Here is a 19,859-nt window from a genome sequence, read left to right on the forward strand (position 1 = left end):
CCCTAGCCTCAACTACAACCCTAACTTCTTGTCCACATCCTGGCTCAACACTACCCCTAGCCACAACCACAACCCGAACACTAACCCTAACTTCTTGTCCACATCCTGGCTCAACACTACCCCTAGCCTCAACTACAACCCTAACACTAACCCTAACTTCTTGTCCACATCCTGGCTCAACACTACCCCTAGCCACAACTACAACCCTAACACTAACCCTAACTTCTTGTCCACATCCTGGCTCAACACGACCTCTAGCCTCAACTTCAACCCTAACACTAACCCTAACTTCTTGTCCACATCCTGGCTCAACACTACCCCTAGCCTCAACCACAACCCTAACACTAACCCTAACTTCTTGTCCACATCCTGGCTCAACACTACCCCTAGCCTCAGCCACAACCCTAACACTAACCCTAACTTCTTGTCCACATCCTGGCTCAACACTACCCCTAGCCTCAGCCACAACCCTAACACTAACCCTAACTTCTTGTCCACATCCTGGCTCAACACTACCCCTAGCCTCAACTACAACCCTAACACTAACCCTAACTTCTTGTCCACATCCTGGCTCAACACTACCCCTAGCCTCAACCACAACCCTAACACTAACCCTAACTTCTTGTCCACATCCTGGCTGAACACTACCCCTAGCCTCAACTACAACCCTAACACTAACCCTAATTTCTTGTCCACATCCTGGCTCAACACTACCCCTAGCCTCAGCCACAACCCTAACACTAACCCTAACTTCTTGTCCACATCCTGGCTCAACACTACCCCTAGCCTCAACCACAACCCTAACCCTAACTTCTTGTCCACATCCTGGCTCAACACTACCCTAGCCTCAACCACAACCCTAACTTCTTGTCCACATCCTGGCTCAACACTATCCCTAGCCTCAACCACAACCCTAACACTAACCCTAACTTCTTGTCCACATCCTGGCTCAACACTACCCCTAGCCTCAACCACAACCCTAACACTAACCCTAACTTCTTGTCCACATCCTGGCTCAACACTACCCCTAGCCTCAACCACAACCCTAACACTAACCCTAACTTCTTGTCCACATCCTGGCTCAACACGACCTCTAGCCTCAACTACAACCCTAACACTAACCCTAACTTCTTGTCCACATCCTGGCTCAACACTACCCCTAGCCTCAACCACAACCCTAACACTAACCCTAACTTCTTGTCCACATCCTGGCTCAACACGACCCCTAGCCTCAACCACAACCCGAACACTAACCCTAACTTCTTGTCCACATCCTGGCTCAACACTACCCCTAGCCACAACTACAACCCTAAGTTCTTGTCCACATCCTGGCTCAATACTACCCCTAGCCACAACCACAACCCTAACACTAACCCTAACTTCTTGTCCACATCCTGGCTCAACACTACCCCTAGCCACAACTACAACCCTAACTTCTTGTCCACATCCTGGCTCAACACTACCCCTAGCCACAACTACAACCCTAACTTCTTGTCCACATCCTGGCTCAACACTACCCCTAGCCACAACTACAACCCTAACTTCTTGTCCACATCCTGGCTCAACACTACCCCTAGCCTCAACTACAACCCTAACTTCTTGTCCACATCCTGGCTCAACACTACCCCTAGCCACAACCACAACCCGAACACTAACCCTAACTTCTTGTCCACATCCTGGCTCAACACTACCCCTAGCCTCAACTACAACCCTAACACTAACCCTAACTTCTTGTCCACATCCTGGCTCAACACTACCCCTAGCCACAACTACAACCCTAACACTAACCCTAACTTCTTGTCCACATCCTGGCTCAACACGACCTCTAGCCTCAACTTCAACCCTAACACTAACCCTAACTTCTTGTCCACATCCTGGCTCAACACTACCCCTAGCCTCAACCACAACCCTAACACTAACCCTAACTTCTTGTCCACATCCTGGCTCAACACTACCCCTAGCCTCAGCCACAACCCTAACACTAACCCTAACTTCTTGTCCACATCCTGGCTCAACACTACCCCTAGCCTCAGCCACAACCCTAACACTAACCCTAACTTCTTGTCCACATCCTGGCTCTAACACTAACCCTAACTTCTTGTCCACATCCTGGCTCAACACTACCCCTAGCCTCAACTACAACCCTAACACTAACCCTAACTTCTTGTCCACATCCTGGCTCAACACTACCCCTAGCCTCAACCACAACCCTAACACTAACCCTAACTTCTTGTCCACATCCTGGCTGAACACTACCCCTAGCCTCAACTACAACCCTAACACTAACCCTAATTTCTTGTCCACATCCTGGCTCAACACTACCCCTAGCCTCAGCCACAACCCTAACACTAACCCTAACTTCTTGTCCACATCCTGGCTCAACACGACCCCTAGCCTCAACTACAACCCTAACACTAACCCTAACTTCTTGTCCACATCCTGGCTCAACACTACCCCTAGCCTCAACCACAACCCTAACACTAACCCTAACTTCTTGTCCACATCCTGGCTCAACACTACCCCTAGCCTCAACCACAACCCTAACCCTAACTTCTTGTCCACATCCTGGCTCAACACTACCCTAGCCTCAACCACAACCCTAACACTAACCCTAACTTCTTGTCCACATCCTGGCTCAACACGTCCCCTAGCCTCAACTACAACCCTAACTTCTTGTCCACATCCTGGCTCAACACTATCCCTAGCCTCAACCACAACCCTAACACTAACCCTAACTTCTTGTCCACATCCTGGCTCAACACTACCCCTAGCCTCAACCACAACCCTAACACTAACCCTAACTTCTTGTCCACATCCTGGCTCAACACTACCCCTAGCCTCAACCACAACCCTAACACTAACCCTAACTTCTTGTCCACATCCTGGCTCAACACGACCTCTAGCCTCAACTACAACCCTAACACTAACCCTAACTTCTTGTCCACATCCTGGCTCAACACTACCCCTAGCCTCAACCACAACCCTAACACTAACCCTAACTTCTTGTCCACATCCTGGCTCAACACGACCCCTAGCCTCAACCACAACCCGAACACTAACCCTAACTTCTTGTCCACATCCTGGCTCAACACTACCCCTAGCCACAACTACAACCCTAAGTTCTTGTCCACATCCTGGCTCAACACTACCCCTAGCCACAACCACAACCCTAACACTAACCCTAACTTCTTGTCCACATCCTGGCTCAACACTACCCCTAGCCACAACTACAACCCTAACTTCTTGTCCACATCCTGGCTCAACACTACCCCTAGCCTCAACTACAACCCTAACTTCTTGTCCACATCCTGGCTCAACACTACCCCTAGCCACAACCACAACCCGAACACTAACCCTAACTTCTTGTCCACATCCTGGCTCAACACTACCCCTAGCCTCAACTACAACCCTAACACTAACCCTAACTTCTTGTCCACATCCTGGCTCAACACTACCCCTAGCCTCAACTACAACCCTAACACTAACCCTAACTTCTTGTCCACATCCTGGCTCAACACTACCCCTAGCCTCAACCACAACCCTAACACTAACCCTAACTTCTTGTCCACATCCTGGCTCAACACTACCCCTAGCCTCAACCACAACCCGAACACTAACCCTAACTTCTTGTCCACATCCTGGCTCAACACTACCCCTAGCCTCAACTACAACCCTAACACTAACCCTAACTTCTTGTCCACATCCTGGCTCAACACTACCCCTAGCCTCAACCACAACCCGAACACTAACCCTAACTTCTTGTCCACATCCTGGCTCAACACTACCCCTAGCCTCAACCACAACCCTAACACTAACCCTAACTTCTTGTCCACATCCTGGCTCAACACTACCCCTAGCCACAACTACAACCCTAACACTAAACATGGAGTATTGTATTATATCCTACTTGACTCTTTGAATACCATGAGGTGTTGGAGCTTGGCTTCAGGTAAACACCAACTTAATTTACCCACTGGTTTCATCTGAGGTGTTCCAATTTTCCCCATACCAACATGTATTTATTAGGACTGTTCACCAGACAGACACATTGTGCCTTTGTCAACAGGTAAAGGGAAAATACACCATTTTCATTTCCTTCAGGATTCTTTATTGAAGTGTCAGTTTGGTTTTGCTTTGATTAACATAGTTATGGTCATTTACAGTGAAATTATTACAAAACAAAACCAACATAACAGAAAGGGAGAGAAGAAAAAAAACACAAAGTCCTGCAGTCGGTTACCACCTTCAGCAGGGTTTTACGAAACCTGAAACATCCAGTTTTCAGGGATACAGTATCTTCAACCTAGCTTCTTTTCCCCCTGAAAACCAGATGTGGGGACCCCGCTCAGGCATTTATTTTACACCTGCTACATTAGGTCATACAGTCACTAACTGTCTGGTGCCCCCTCTTGCAAGATTCTATAGGGTAGCGACCCACAGAGGGGTCTGGCCCTCTTAGACTCCCCTGCCTGCTCCTCCCTCTAGCCTGGCCCTAGCTCTGTCTCCTCCGCTGTAGGGACCAACACTAGTCTGTCATATGATGCTATGCATATGACCCTGCTTGTAGGACAGACAGAATCCTCGTCTCCTTCACCCTTGTGCTCGCTCCCTCAACCCCTTATTACATTTGAGTCTCCTTTACACAGAGAACCTTAGCTGCTCACTCGGTCGATCAACCTATACAGTTGGCCAAGTTGATCGGCAGCTAAGTTGATATTCCACTCTTAGAAAAAAAAGGTGTTAGAACCATAAAGGCTTATTTGGCTGTCCCCATAGGAGAACACTTTGAAGAACCCTTTTTGGTTGCAGGTAGAACCCTTTTGGGGTTCTACATGGACAGCTGAAGAACCCTTTTTTCTAAGAGTGTAAGGTAGGGAACTTGCTATAGACTGCCAATCAGCACAGCTCTAAGAGCTGATGGTGTCATACAGTGTAGTAAAGTTTGTGGTCATACGCAAATCCTTAAAAATACTGATATTTTGACCGGATGAAGATCCGGTTCGGATCAAAACGTTGTCAATAAAGAGGTGAATTTGGGAGCATAAACAATGTTCTGGTCTTCCTGTTCTTTTCAGTGTAGTCACTGATTATCAAAACGCTGTAGAGCAACATCTGAGGAGGGAGGAGCCTGTCTGGACAGCACCCAATCACTATCTGCTCACCGTTCTGCTATTGGTGGACGACAACAAGTGAGTTGGATCATTCACATCATCAGTGCAGAGACTATCCTCATCATCAGTAGGGAGGGTTAGGTGACAAACAGAACTGTGAACACACAAACCAACACGTCTGCTGTACATTCAAGTACACACTCCAGGGACCATGCATGGATGGACTAGCTAATGTGTGACTAGCTAATGTGTGGCATCGCAGTGAGGCTAGGCAGGATGCACATGTACTGTAGTCCATTTCAAATAAACGCATCACAGCGTAGACATTTACATAATATATCAATAAGTCGATTAAAAGGCTTCAAAGCACATTTGACCCAGGTTGTTGACTGGTTTAATATGAACTCTGTAACAGGTGATTGTTCATCTCTGTACAAAAACACATCCTTCCTATTTCTCCAGAGGTGGAACATGTTACTACTCTAATTGCCCAACGCTAACATTTATACTATTGAAAATGGTATATTCTTACAAATATGTCTTGGGAAAAAGCCAGGCATTGCCAATTCTATCTTCTAATTGATTGTAATTGTAATGCTTTTTACCGTCTAGTCTTAACGGGCTGTCCTCTTTTAACAGGCTAAACCAAAGATGTTAAAATATGTTCTATGATGTTTCTACTGAAACATCGGCAGGGTACTGTATTGTCCACATGTTTAATGAGTGTACATACCATACAGAGAACACACAGAGAGGAGCAGGTCTTGGTGCAGAGCCTGTCCATAATTACAGGGTCAAGATTAGGATTTACATTCAAACCTCTCAGCCTCATTTTCAACTGTTTCATACAAACCATAGGAATGAAAAAGTCAATAAACACCTTATTCATATATTCACGTATACATATTATGTCTAGGATCCTAACTGCTGCAAGTTGCTGCGAATGGAACAGACACAAAAAAATAGATTTAGGTGATCTGAGCTGGAAGCGGCTGATTTTATTGCATTTCATTGCAAGGTGCGATCATCATGCTCTATATATTCATAGCTTATGATTTTCAAAATGCTCTTGTGATTTCTCTCTTTTTTCTCTATGATGTATTACTGCTTGAGCTTCAAAGGGCGCTGGGTGATGATGTCAGAGACCTAAGCTTTGGCTACCACGCCACACATTACATGGGTCCAATGACGTTTCACCTACTGGGAACATCTTCCCTGACCGTAACCTCACCCACCGTCTAACCTGAAATCGTGACTTTCCAGACAGGGAAATATCATTGGACCTAAAGGAAGAGAAGCACCATAAGAAGCACCTACCCACTGGGCACAAACGTCAATTCAACGTCTATTCCACGTTGGTTCAATGTAATTTCATTGAAATAATGTGGAAACAACGTTGATTCAACCGGTGCCCAGTAAGTAAGAAGCAACAGCAGCGGGGGGGGGGGGGGGGGGGGGGGGGGGGGGGGGGGGGGGGGCACAGTACTGTCCTACAGAGCAGTCAGATGCAAAAATAATCTAGTGTGGTAAGAAGAAGTACAAGACTGGCATTGACATTGTTGTGGTCCTCTATACAATATGCCAGTGTGTGTGTGAGTGTGTGAGTGTGTGTTTGCATGTCCAGATGTTCATGCGGAGCAGCTCTTTTCCTGAAAGACATTTGTAATGAGTCCTGACCAGGCTGATCGACAGGGCTGCTGTTGGTAGGGGCCCCTCCACGCCGGGGCTTCTGAATCTGAAATAGCACCCAGATTTTGGCTGCATTTAAAAAATATATACTTAAAAAATTAAGATTTTGGCTGCATGTTCACTCGCTATGTTCACTCGCTACAGAAAACGAAGCGCGGGGTTGAGGATTAATAGCAATAAGGAGTCCTGTCCCTTTTCTGCAGCGCACCAACGGTCAGTCTCACACCAACACGAATAGCACTACCGTTGGGGAAACGTCAAACTACCACGGCTTCTTAGCGCTACCCACCCATTTCATATGTTACTCTGAGGATTCTGAAGAAGAATATTGGCGATCGTCTTATATTCCCGAGCCAAATGTCACATGTATTCAGTATGTTTTGTTGATCGTACATGACTGCTTAATTGATTGGTTTGGGAATCGGGTTAGGAATCGCAGAGCATACTGTAATTGGCCAAGCTGCTATCTAATGAAACTAACCATTAATACATGTTCCTGTTTTGTATAGGTATGCAATATCATAGGCTGAAATACAACAAATATATGTTTATATGCCTTCCATTATTCTTTAGATATGTCATGTCAAAGCTTAGAGCTCCATGCTTTTTATAGCTTCTTCAATTGGTGTTAAGCAGGAAAGACTGTTTGCAGATGCCAGATTGTGCTTGTTGTTGTTGTTGCTGCGGTTGTTGTTGCGGCACAGTTGCAGCATCTCTCTGTGGTGGATCCTAGCTCACTAGTCAAAGGATGGGACGTGTGGGATAGTTTGGATGTCTTTCTCAAAATGGCTGCAAGAGTGGATGGTCGGAAAGAGTTACACAGTAGATGGCATTGATCTATCAAGTGATCTCAATAACAGACCTACAAACCAGAAGAGGCTGCTGAATACGTGTTACTGCGTGTGAGGATATTAGTAAGATGTTAAAAGGTCACAATTCAACGTGATCTGAAATCTAATTCCCTCAGTTTATGTCTCAAACCCTGAATGAACACATGGGGTTATTTCTGATCTCGTTTTGCTCTGTCGAGGCACTTCAGTTGGTCAACCCTTCAATGCAGTGTGAGCTTGGTCAGTCGTCACTCACGCAATACGGGCTTGATTTGATCTCCAAAGCCTGCAAAACGGTGAACCCGTCAGAAAAACAACACTATGTCGAGCACCAGGCTTAAGATAACACATACCTGGGGAAAGGAAAACAAAACCGAAATGTAAATCAAAAAGTTAAAGGAATTATAAAACATAAACAGGTATTGTGGTTGTTGTAAGCCCCAAAACCTCCCCACTTCAATCCCTCCCACCCCCTCCTCCCTCCCACCGTTCCCCAGCCTGAGGCTAGTCACTCCGAAAATCTTCCTCTATCGCTGGATATCGCTTCTTCTCCAGGGTCCCTGTCAGGGGCCTGGAGCTGCTGCCTCCAGGGGACTCCAGGAAGTTCTTGGGCTCGTTGGTGTGGTAGCTGCCCTTGTAACGGTACAGATAGATGTAGATGCTGTACAGTCCAATGAACAACAATATCACGGCCGCGGCGACGACAACTAGAGGGAGAAACACACACAGTCGGGGTGTGGTTAAAAGAGCAAACAGCTGTAAATCCATTGTTCGTCACGTTGGAATTGCCACTGTGAAAAGATATACCTGTATCTCAATGGACGATCCCTTTCAATCAATACCATTATGACTCAGTTGGTTTTCTGCCAAACTCACTTAACTCCCCCTTAGAGACCAGAGGTATCATTTCTTATACAGCCACATATTGTTATGAGGGAGCCATCCACCTCAAAGGATGCCCAATAACTGGAGGAGGTCGGCAAGGGGACAGCAGGACCGGGCCAGACATCAGAAGTCAAACTCAGATGTTCTGCGTTACCATAACAACCCTGTACAGATGTATCCAGTACATTAAGCTGAAGCATATATCTGTGATGAATAGTGGAGGGAGGGGCAGCTCTAAATATAGTTGATCCGGTGAGGATCTCAGACAGGGATAGAGTGCAGACTACAGACTCTCTGAGCTGCTGTCTAATCCTGGGCTTCCTTCGCCTCTCATATTCAGCAGACACAAGAAAATATCCTTCCACATTCCAGCATTTGTTCTGGTACATTTTTTGCTTTTAGCGTGAGGACGGAAAGCCTATTCTGGAATCTGATAGTTTCAGATTTTAGGATTAGAGGATTTTAGGAAAATAAAAATGAGAATTTCAACTACTGCCGATCTGTGTCAGTAGGGGAGAGAGAGAGTGAGCAAAAGAAAAAGAGAGCGAGAGAGAGACAGAGAGAGGTTGCAAGAGAAAGAGAGAGAGTGAGAGGGAGAGAGTGAGAGGAGGCTTAATCTGAATCTTGAGGTAAACTAAGGTCAGGACTCACAGATGGCAGACGACAGATGAACACTTACATTAATAGATTTCACAAAAATCATCAAAGTATAGTTTCATGAGAAATGATTCACATTATTGTGAATCGTAGGCAGTAAAGACTTACCTGTCAACCAAAACAGGCCTAGGTCATCGTGGATATAGATGTATTCTGAAATGAAAAAAATACATCAAATATGTTATTATGGGAAACTTATACTATCATCACTAGGTCATGATTGCTGATGGGATATGTAGTCCCGTGTAAAGTAGATCTACTGAAGGCTTCTGGGATATGTCGTCTCACCTATAGAAGTGAACCAGTGGTCCGCCTCCCAGGGGACATATCCATGGACAGGAGGGAAGGCCCCACAGTTAGACTCGGAGACGAAGCCCTGCACGGTGACCGGCGGTTCCGTCTCGTTCGGCCGGAAGAGGGTCTTAAGAGGGGCGTAGATGTTGTACCTCACCCCAGATATACAGCCCACCAGACCAGGACTGTTATGCCTCTGGATCTCATAGTCAATGTCACCCACCTCTGAGGGGGTTAGAGAGAGGGACAGAGGAGTTACAGTGTGCACATCCACCGCAACTAATTCCCAAACTTACAGTGGGACAACCTTACTTCCACGGGTAACATTTTATTTGGATAGTCCATCTGTAGATGCTCTACAGACTATCAGTAACATTTCAACTAACCCTAGTTCTAACCCTAACCCTAACCCTTATCCTAACCCTAACCTTAACTCTTACCCTAACCATTATTCTAACCCTAACTGTAACCATAACCTTAGCAAGCAGTTGTTTATCAACAGATAGTTTGTTGATAGTATGACCATCTGTAGAGCACCTACAGATGGAATATCCGGACTATCCAAATAAAGTGTGAACAAATCAATTCCCAAGAGGAAAGCAGAAATGTTTCAGCTGGGGGGGGGGGGGGGGGGGGGGTTAAATGTAATCTTACCCATCACTCTCCCCAGGAAGATGTTCTTGGGTGAGTCAAACCTGCCGTCCTCCACTAGGGTGATCTTCTCCACTATCGGCTCCATGTAGTCCACCTAGGAGTTACACACATCAACACAAATACATTGATATTCACACACAAGCATAAACATGTCAACATGAACATATAAGTCAGACTGAAAATACACAACTTACAAACCAAGCAATGTGGTACTAAACAATCCTGATTTGTGATTGACTTTTAAACTGTGGTGAAGGAGGTAGGCAGTGTTAACAGTTGTAGACATGGAAGAGATCCATCAACCACTCCTGGGCTACAATCACCTATCCGGACCCGTTTTACTCCTGATGCAGAGCCCCACCGGACCTTCATGACTGGACTACCGACGTAATCTGCACGAGGGAGTTATCCAACTGGCTCCTCCGTCGCGACGTTACCTGAATGCCCATCTGCGGCCCGCTAATCGTTAGCTGTCTTATCGTCTGCTATCTGAATAGGTCCATCGGACAATTTTTCTTGGGTCACTACAACTAGATCTCTTTTGCCAATTGGATTGATCCCCTCTACCACACGGAACCCCACTAATCTACTAACGGAAACGCACGAAGTGGCTAAAAACAGAACACCGACCTACGCTAGATTGCTACCGATGGCCCGGCTAGCTGTCTGAATCGCCGTTACTCCAACAAACCTTACTACTAACTGGACCCTCGACTATGATCACTCGACTAAGCATGCCTCTCCGGGGCGGCAGGGTAGCCTAGTGGTTAGAGCGTTGGACTAGTAACTGAAAGGTTGCTAGTTCGAATCCCCGAGCTGACAAGGTACCAATCTGTCGTTCTGCCCCTGAACAGGCAGTTAACCCACTGTTACTTGGCTGTCATTGAAAATAAGAATTTGTTCTTAACTGACTTGCCTAGTAAAAATTAAAATGTCAATATGCCTTGTCCATTGCTGTTCTGGTTAGTGTTTATTGGCTTATTTCACTGTAGAGCCTCTAGTCCTGCTCACTATACATTATCCAACCTATTAGTTCCACCACCCACACATGCGATGACATCTCCTGGTTTCAATGATGTTTCTAGAGACAATATCTCTCACATCATCACTCAATACCTAGGTTTACCTCCACTGTATTCACATCCTACCGTACCTTTGTCTGTACATTATACCTTGAAGCTATTTTATCGCCCCCAGAAACCTCCTTTTACTCTGTTCCGGACGTTCTAAACGACCAATTCTCATAGCCTTTACCCGTACCCTTTTCCTACTCCTCCTCTGTTCCTTTGGTGATATAGAGGTGACTCCAGGCCCTGCAGTGCCTAGCTCCACTCCTATTCCCGAGGCGCTCTCTTTTGATGACTTCTGTAACCGTAATAGCCTTGGTTTCATGCATGTTAACATTAGAAGCCTCCTCCCTAAGCGTGTTTTATTCACTGCTTTAGCACACTCTGCCAACCCGGATGTTCTAGCCGTGTCTGAATCCTGGCTTAGGAAGACCACCAAAAATTCTGAAATCTCCATTCCGAACTACAACATTTTCAGACAAGATAGAACGGCCAAAAGGGGCGGTGTTGCAATCTACTGCAGAAATAGCCTGCAGAGTTCTGTCCTACTATCCAGGTGTACCCAAACAATTGGAACTTCTACTTTTAAAAATCCCCCTCTCTAAAAACAAGTCTCACACTGTTGCCACCTGCTATAGACCACCCTCTGCCCCCAGCTGTGCTCTGGACACCATATGTGAACTGATTGCCCCCCATCTATCTTCAGAGCTCGTGCTGCTAAGCGACCTAAACTGGAACATGCATAACACCCCAGCCATCCTACAATCTAAGCTTGATGCCCTCAATTTCACACAAATTATTAATGAACCTACCATGTACCACCCCAAAGCCGTAAACACGGGCACCCTCACAGATATCATCCTAACCAACTTTCCCTCTAAATATACCTCTGCTGTTTTCAACCAAGATCTCAGCGATCACTGCCTCATTGCCTGCATCCGTAATGGGTCAGCGGTCAAACGACCTCCACTCATCACTGTCAAACGCTCCTTGAAACACTTCAGCGAGCAGGCCTTTATTTATTTTTTTACATTTTACCCCTTTTTCTCCCCAATTTCATGGTATCCAATTGTTGTCTACTATCTTGTCTCATCGCTACAACTCCTGTACGGGCTCGGGAGAGACGAAGGTTGAAAGTCATGCGTCCTCCGATACACAACCCAACCAAACCACACTGCTTCCTAACACAGCACGCATCCAACCCAGAACCCAGCCGCACCAATGTGTTGGAGGAAACACCGAATGCCCTTAACCAACACAAAAACATCCTATGGCGTTCTGCATTATTATCAAACAGCCCCCGTAATATGCAACTTTTCAGGGAAGTTAGAAACTAATACACACAGGCAGTTAGAAAAGCCAAGGCTAGCTTTTCCAAGCAAAAATTTGCTTCCTGCAACAAAAACTGCAACAAAAAAGTTCTGGGACACTGTAAAGTCCTTGGAGAATAAAAACACCTCCCCCCAGCTGCCCACTGCACTGAGGATAGGAAACACTGTCACTACCGATAAATCCACTATAATTGAGAATTTCAATAAGCATTTTTCTATGGCTGGCCATGCTTTCCACCTGGCTACCCCTACCCCGGTCAACAGCACTGCACCCCCCACAGCAACTCGCCCAAGCCTTCCCCATTTCTCCTTCTCCCAAATCCAGTCAGCTGATGTTCTGAAAGAGCTGCAAAATCTGGACCCCTTCAAATCAGCCGGGCTAGACAATCTTGACCCTTTCTTTCTAAAATTATCTGCTGAAATTATTGCAACCCCTATTACTAGCCTGTTCAACCTCTCTTCCATGTCGTCTGAGATTCCCAAAGTTTGGAAAGCAGCTGCGGTCATCCCCCTCTTCAAAGGGGCGGTCACTCTTGACCCAAACTGCTACAGACCTATATCTATCCTACCCTGCCGTTCTAAGGTCTTCGAAAGCCAAGTGAACAAACAGATTACCGACCATTTCGAATCCCACCATACCTTCTCCGCTATGCAATCTGGTTTCAGAGCTGGTCATGGGTGCACCTCAGCCACGCTCAAGGTCCTTAACAATATCTTAACTGCCATCGATAAGAAACAATACTGTGCAGCCGTATTCATTAACCTGGCCAAGGCTTTCGACTCTGTCAATCACCACATCCTCATCGGCGGACTCGATAGCCTTGGTTTCTCAAATGATTGCCTCGCCTGGTTCACCAACTATTTCTCTGATAGAGTTCAGTATGTCAAATCGGAGGGCCTGTTGTCCGGGCCTCTGGCAGTCTCTAATGGGGGTGCCACAGGGTTCAATTCTTGGACCGACTCTCTTCTCTGTATACATCAATGATGTCGCTCTTGCTGCTGGTGAGTCTCCGATCCACCTCTACGCAGACGACACCATTCTGTATACTTCTAGCCCTTCTTTGGACTCTGTGTTAACAACCCTCCAGACAAGCTTCAATGCCATACAACTCTCCTTCCGTGGCCTCCAATTGCTCTTAAATACAAGTAAAACTAAATGCATGCTCTTCAACCGATCGCTGCCTGCACCTGCCCGCCCGTCCAACATCACTACTCTGGACGGTTCTGTCTTAGAATATGTGGACAACTACAAATACCTAGGTGTCTGGTTAGACTGTAAACTCTCCTTCTAGTCTCACATCAAACATCTCCAATCCAAAGTTAAATCTAGAATTGGCTTCCTATTTCGCAACAAAGCCTCCTTCACTCATGCTGCCAAACATACCCTTGTAAAACTGACCATCCTACCGATCCTCGACTTCGGCGACGTCATTTACAAAATAGCCTCCAACACTCTACTCAACAAATTTGATGCAGTCTATCACAGTGCCATCCGTTTTGTCACCAAAGCCCCATATACTACCCACCACTGCGACCTGTACGCTCTCGTTGGCTGGCCCTCGCTTCATACTCGTCGCCAAACCCACTGGCTCCAGGTCATCTACAAGACCCTGCTAGGTAAAGCCCCTCCTTATCTCACCTCGCTGGTCACCATAGCAGCACCCACCTGTAGCACGCGCTCCAGCAGGTATATCTCTCTGGTCACCCCTAAAACCAATTCTTACTTTGGCCGCCTCGCCTTCCAGTTCTCTGCTGCCAATGACTGGAATGAACTGCAAAAATCTCTGAAACTGGGAAACACTTATCCCCCTCACTAGCTTTAAGCACCAGCTGTCAGAGCAGCTCACAGATTACTGCACCTGTATATAGCCCATCGATAATTTAGCCCAAACAACTACCTCTCCCCCTACTGTATTCATTTATTTATTTTGCTCCTTTGCACCCCCATTATTTCTATCTCTACTTTGCACATTCCTCCACTGTAAATCTACCAATCCAGTGTTTATTTTTTATTTTATTTTTTACCTGCTATATTGTATTTACTTCGCCACCATGGCCTTTTTTTTGTTGTTGCCTTATCTCACCTCATTTGCTCACATTGTATATAGACTAATTTTTCTACTGTATTATTGACTGTATGTTTCTTTTACTCCATGTGTAACTCTGTGTTGTTGTACGTGTTGAACTGCTTTGCTTTATCTTGGCCAGGTCGCAATTGTAAATGAGAACTTGTTCTCAACTAGCCTACCTGGTTAAATAAAGGTGAAATATATATATATTTTTTTAAAGACATTGGGGTGAAGCATCAGCGCACCTGTGTCCTGATGGTCCTGTTGTGTCTGGTTATGTTGACGTAGTGGGGGTATCCATCTGCCAGGTTCCTGAAGGACAACTGGTACTTGTGGGTAATCAACCCCAACCTATACCTCATGTCTAAGGTTCCTGTGGAGGGATGGGGCAACAATACACTCCACAGTTCATAACGTAAGGCATTACAACATTATATTTCCATTAACTATTGTGAGGAGTATGGCTTGTGGCTGCTTCACGTGATGCATCGTCGTCTCTACCTTCCTGACCTTTGTGCTGTTTTCTGTGCCCAATAATGTTTGTACCATGTTTTGTGCTGCTACCATGTTGTGCTGCTGCCATGTTGCGTTGCTACAATGTTGTTGTCATGTTGTGTTGCTACCATGCCGTGTTGTCATGTGTTGCTACCATGCTGTGTTGTCATGTGTTGCTACCATGCTGTGTTGTCATGTGTTGCTGCCTTGCTGTGTTGTCATGTTGTGTTGCTACCATGCTGTGCTGTCATGTGTTGCTGCCTTGCTGTGTTGTCATGTGTTGCTACCATGCTGTGTTGTCATGTGTTGCTGTCTTGCTGTGTTGTCATGTTGTGTTGCTACTATGCTGTGTTGTCATGTGTTGCTGCCTTGCTGTGTTGTCATGTTGTGTCGCTACCATGCTGTGTTGTCATGTGTTGCTGCCATGTTGTGTTGTTGTATGAGAGGTCTCTCTTTATGTAGTGGTGTGTTGTCTCTTGTCGTGATGTGTGTTTTGTCCCCCCCAATTTTTTATTAAAAAAAAATCCCAGCCCCTGCCCCCGCAGGAGGACTTTTGCCTTTTGGTAGGCCGTCATTGTAAATAAGAATTTGTTCTTAACTGACTTGCCTAGTTAAAGAAAGAATTCATTTAAAAGATTGTAAAGTACAGTGATATATTTTTGTCCAAGTCCTATCTTGCTTTGTGTTTCCACTCAAATAAATGGGATGACTAAAGAACATACCACAGGAGGTTGGTGGCACCTTAATTGGGGAGGACAGGCTCCTGGTACTGTATGTTCCACAGGAGGCTGCTGAGGGGAGGACGGCTCATAATAATGGCTGGAAGTTTGCAAATGGAATGGCATTCCACTGATTCCACTCCAGCCATTATTATGAGCCGTCCTCCCCTCAGCAGCCTCCTGTGGAACATACAGTAATCCAACTTCAATCAGTGACAGTAACATTTTCATTCAAAAGCCAGTTCAACCGAACACTCTCTGCCTTGAATCTTAACCATAATCAACCATAATGTTAAAGCGCTCCTCCCTGCCGAGCGTTCCTACCATCTTTCTTCAGGATGACAGCCATGTAATCCTGGACGAAAGAGCTTATGTAGAGCAGTACAGCCGGGGTCTGGAAGGTACTGAAGCTGAACTCTATCTCATCACTGGTGTCGTTGTAGCCCAGGCTGAAGTTGTGGTAGTGGGGGTCCAGCCAGTTAGCCCACCACTCCTCATTGGTCGTAGGCTTCTTTCTGATGTTGTAGCGCAACCACGAGCCTATCTCAAAGTAGGCCCCGATGTCTAAGGGGGTACAAACAGGATCAAGTTGAGCCAAATGCCTGTCAAAATAACACTGTCAAAATAAATCATGGTTTCTGTAACCCAGTATGCTTAAGGCCGTCGTAGTGATTCTGGGGCTCCATGAATAACCGAGGTAACCCAACCGGTGTGGAGCTCACCTTTGTGGCAGTAGAATCCGTCGAAGGCAGTGTTGCCGCAGTCACAAGTGTAGGCGGCGTAGCCCTCGATACACTGGGCGGCGTTTCGACACGGTATGGTCGCGTTCAGACACTGGCCCGTACAGTTCCGCCGTATACCCTGTTCTTCATTCGCTTTGCCTTCCAAGTCAAGGGTTACACCGTTCATTCGTAACCCTCGGAGACAGCCCAGGAATGGCCACAGCGTGCGATTGGCTGCGCCTGGATATATTGGGACACCGTCAGTAAATCATCACATTGCAAAGTAGAGCATTTTGGATTAATAGGAATAAATAAGTGTTTGTTATAAGAACAAAAAAAAGTATGTTTCCCGTGTGCTGTAGTGCCCATCGACACTTATAGGAGTGGACTACATCAACCAATGGGAGAAGTCCAAAATCCTTGTCGACCACCACCCCACCATTCCCAGCCCCAGCAGCCAAGTGACGTACCCACGAGGAGAGGGTGAGTGAACTCCATGGTGACAAAGGTCTGGCCAGGGAAGCGTCTCACAGCCCATGGCTGGTAGTCCACCTTGATCCTGGCTAACTTCACGTTGAGCTCTGCCTGGACAAAGTGCCACTCATTGTCGTTTAGAGGCACCGGCGAGCGTAGCGTCACATTGAGGATGCCATCTCCCACCATGAATATGAAGACCAGGTTCTGGGTGGCTGGGAGAAGGATGAAGAAGAGACAAAACAGAAAGAGGGATGAAATATATTATAGAAATAAATACCGGAAAATATTGATAATATCATTTGTAAACCTTTTCATTCATCAAGTTATTAGAAGTTCCATTGCAAAAAAAACATTTTGAAAATTGTAATTCGGGAATTATGTTTCCTGCCTTTGTCCCATGTGGCTCAGTCGGTAGAGCATGGTACTTACCATGCCAAAGGTTGTGGGTTTGATTCCCGCTGGGGCCACCCATATGTAAATTGTATACATGCATGACTGTAAGTAGCTTTGGAGAAAAGCCTCTTTTAAATAGTGTATATTATATGCCTTTATATGATTCACACTAGGTAATCTGTGGTAATTTACTGTTGAGCTCAATGCGTATGAAGTTACGGAGCCAGTCATCTGAGTTCTCCAAGAAGACTCCGTGGGGGCGGTAGGTTTTAAAGTGGAAGGAGATGTCGACGGTGCTGCCTGGCCTGAAGGTGGGGAACTCGATATAGGTGGGCTTGGTGAAAGATATGGTATTCCAGATGCTCCCTGTGAGGACAAAGAGGCCATGAGATCCAAACCAGAACCACGATAAACAATCATTTGACAAATTATATACCGCAGAATGGTTTTACTACAACTCACTGTCGCCGTGGCAACGTAGGGGCCCGAGGCTGATGTGGGCCTTTGACCCCGTCCTGTTGGTGTCCCCCACCACCACCTTCCTCACTGGGAGGTGGTCCTTCCACATCAGATAGCCCTTGTCTGAGTACCTGCACAACAGGTTCCATTTGTACAGTAATGTATATCAATCTATGGAAACACTTTTCTAAAAGTTATAGAAAAGAGTCTTTCAAATCCTTTCTCTCTCACCATTGGCGGTAGTCAGCGTCACAGTTACAGTGAAACCTGGCGTCAGTGCAGGTCTGGTTGATAGCACAGCCACACTTCCCACTCTCAGGGAAAGCCCCGCCCCAGTACTCGTGACTCTCGTTATTTCGACCAATCCAGAAACTGTAAGGTCTCCCATCTGAATGACATGACAATAGAGCAAAGGAATGTGATTATTATGATTGAATCATTGAAATGTTCTATGATATATATACAAATAGGTACAGATTCAGGTGCTTTCAATAGCTACCACTGCCCATAGAGCCTAACCAGTCCTACTCACTGGGCGTGTTGAGGATGCGTGACTTGTAGCAGGAGTAGTCGATCCACTGTTCACAGTACATGGAGGTGTTGGCCAGTGCTGTGACATCGTCCCAGGAGGCATTCCAGTAGTTGACGTCTCCTATGTAAGGACGGTCCACCGTGCTACCGGTCACCTTGATGCCGTCGATACGGTCATGCATCACTATCGTCCATGCCTTGTCGGCTTTGTCAACAGACAAGGAAGGGGTTGAAATTAAAGGGTAAAAATGTATGATTGTGTAAGTGAGAAAGAGAGAGAAAACTAGCGAGAGACAACGTGAGAGAAAGCACATCGACTACTGAGGAATCTGTTTCCAGAGATCTGATATTATCACAGACAGCTCTAACGCAGTAGACCCTGACGAATCTAAGGGATCTAAGGGAAGCCAGTTACTCACATTTCATCGTGCAGTACACCTCGAATGGTTTCAAGGGTCCGCTCAGGTCCGGGTCTATGGTATAATTCCCTGACCAGGATTTACCAGTAAGTCTGTAGGCCTCACACGACTCTTTGTAGACCGCTGTTGGGGAAGAGAGGAGCAGAAGTCGTATCTTAACTTACACCAGCAAGGTTTTAAGGATGACATGGGTCTGTCTCACACTGCCGCAGTATATAGGCCTCAACAAACTGCTTGTTACACTGGTGAGGTTACGACAACATGCTGTCTGTCATTAGTACTCGCAAACAACATTAGGCTCTCTCAGGAAATACTCACACATATGGCACACCTCCCCTTTGTAGCCTGTGTTCTCACACAGACAAATGAAGTCATCCCAGGACTGGATGCATCTTCCCTCATGTTCACAGGGGTTTGGAGTACATCTAGAGAGCACACCATGCAGGAGTGTGGGTAAAAGTCAAATGGGGCATGTACAGTGCATTCGGAAAGTATTCAGACCCCTTGACTTTTTCCACATTTTGGTACGTTACAGCCTTATGGATTAAATTATTGTTTTCCCTCAATAATCTACACACAATACCACATAATGACAAAGTGAAAATCATTTTTTAAAACATTTTTGCAAATGTATTGCAAATAAAAAACAGAAATACCTTATTTACATAAGTATTCAGACCCTTTGCTATGAGACTCAAAATTAAGATCTGGTGCATCCTGTTTCCATTGATCATCCTTAAGATGTTTCTACAGTTTGATTGGTAAATTCACTTGTGGTAAATTCAATTGATTGGACATGATTTGGAAAGGCACACACCTGTCTATATAAGATCCAACAGTTAACAGTGCATGTCAAAGCAAAAACCAAGCCATGAGGTCAAAGGAATTGTCCGTAGAGCTCCGAGACAGGATTGTGTTGAAGTACAGATCTATTTCTGCAGCATTGAAGGTCCCCAAGAACACAGTGGCCACCATCATTCTTAAATGGAAGAAGCTTGGAACCACCAAGACTTCCTAGAGCTGGCCGCCCGGCCAAACTGAGCAATTGGGGGAGAAG

General features: G+C 46.0%; 1 protein-coding gene across 1 annotated transcript in view; it reads right to left on the minus strand.

The window, feature by feature from the left end:
• Positions 1–4,085: 4,085 nt before the first annotated feature.
• The window catches only part of LOC109897298 (contactin-associated protein 1), a 42,483-nt gene continuing 26,709 nt past the window's right edge, over positions 4,086–19,859 (minus strand). Inside the window, exons 13-26 of the mRNA XM_031834973.1 lie at positions 19,121–19,227; positions 18,803–18,925; positions 18,385–18,588; positions 18,084–18,240; positions 17,856–17,983; positions 17,586–17,759; positions 16,994–17,212; positions 16,524–16,763; positions 16,126–16,365; positions 14,833–14,960; positions 10,121–10,214; positions 9,461–9,691; positions 9,281–9,325; positions 4,086–8,337 (exon numbers count right to left, since the gene is read on the minus strand). Of these exons, the coding sequence (XP_031690833.1) occupies positions 8,135–8,337; positions 9,281–9,325; positions 9,461–9,691; positions 10,121–10,214; positions 14,833–14,960; positions 16,126–16,365; positions 16,524–16,763; positions 16,994–17,212; positions 17,586–17,759; positions 17,856–17,983; positions 18,084–18,240; positions 18,385–18,588; positions 18,803–18,925; positions 19,121–19,227 (2,293 nt within the window). The 3' untranslated portion in view covers positions 4,086–8,134. The remainder of the gene's footprint in view (positions 8,338–9,280; positions 9,326–9,460; positions 9,692–10,120; positions 10,215–14,832; positions 14,961–16,125; positions 16,366–16,523; positions 16,764–16,993; positions 17,213–17,585; positions 17,760–17,855; positions 17,984–18,083; positions 18,241–18,384; positions 18,589–18,802; positions 18,926–19,120; positions 19,228–19,859) is intronic.

This window comes from Oncorhynchus kisutch, linkage group LG10 (genome assembly GCF_002021735.2).
Source record: "Oncorhynchus kisutch isolate 150728-3 linkage group LG10, Okis_V2, whole genome shotgun sequence".
In the NCBI taxonomy this organism is placed as follows: Eukaryota; Metazoa; Chordata; class Actinopteri; order Salmoniformes; family Salmonidae; genus Oncorhynchus; species Oncorhynchus kisutch.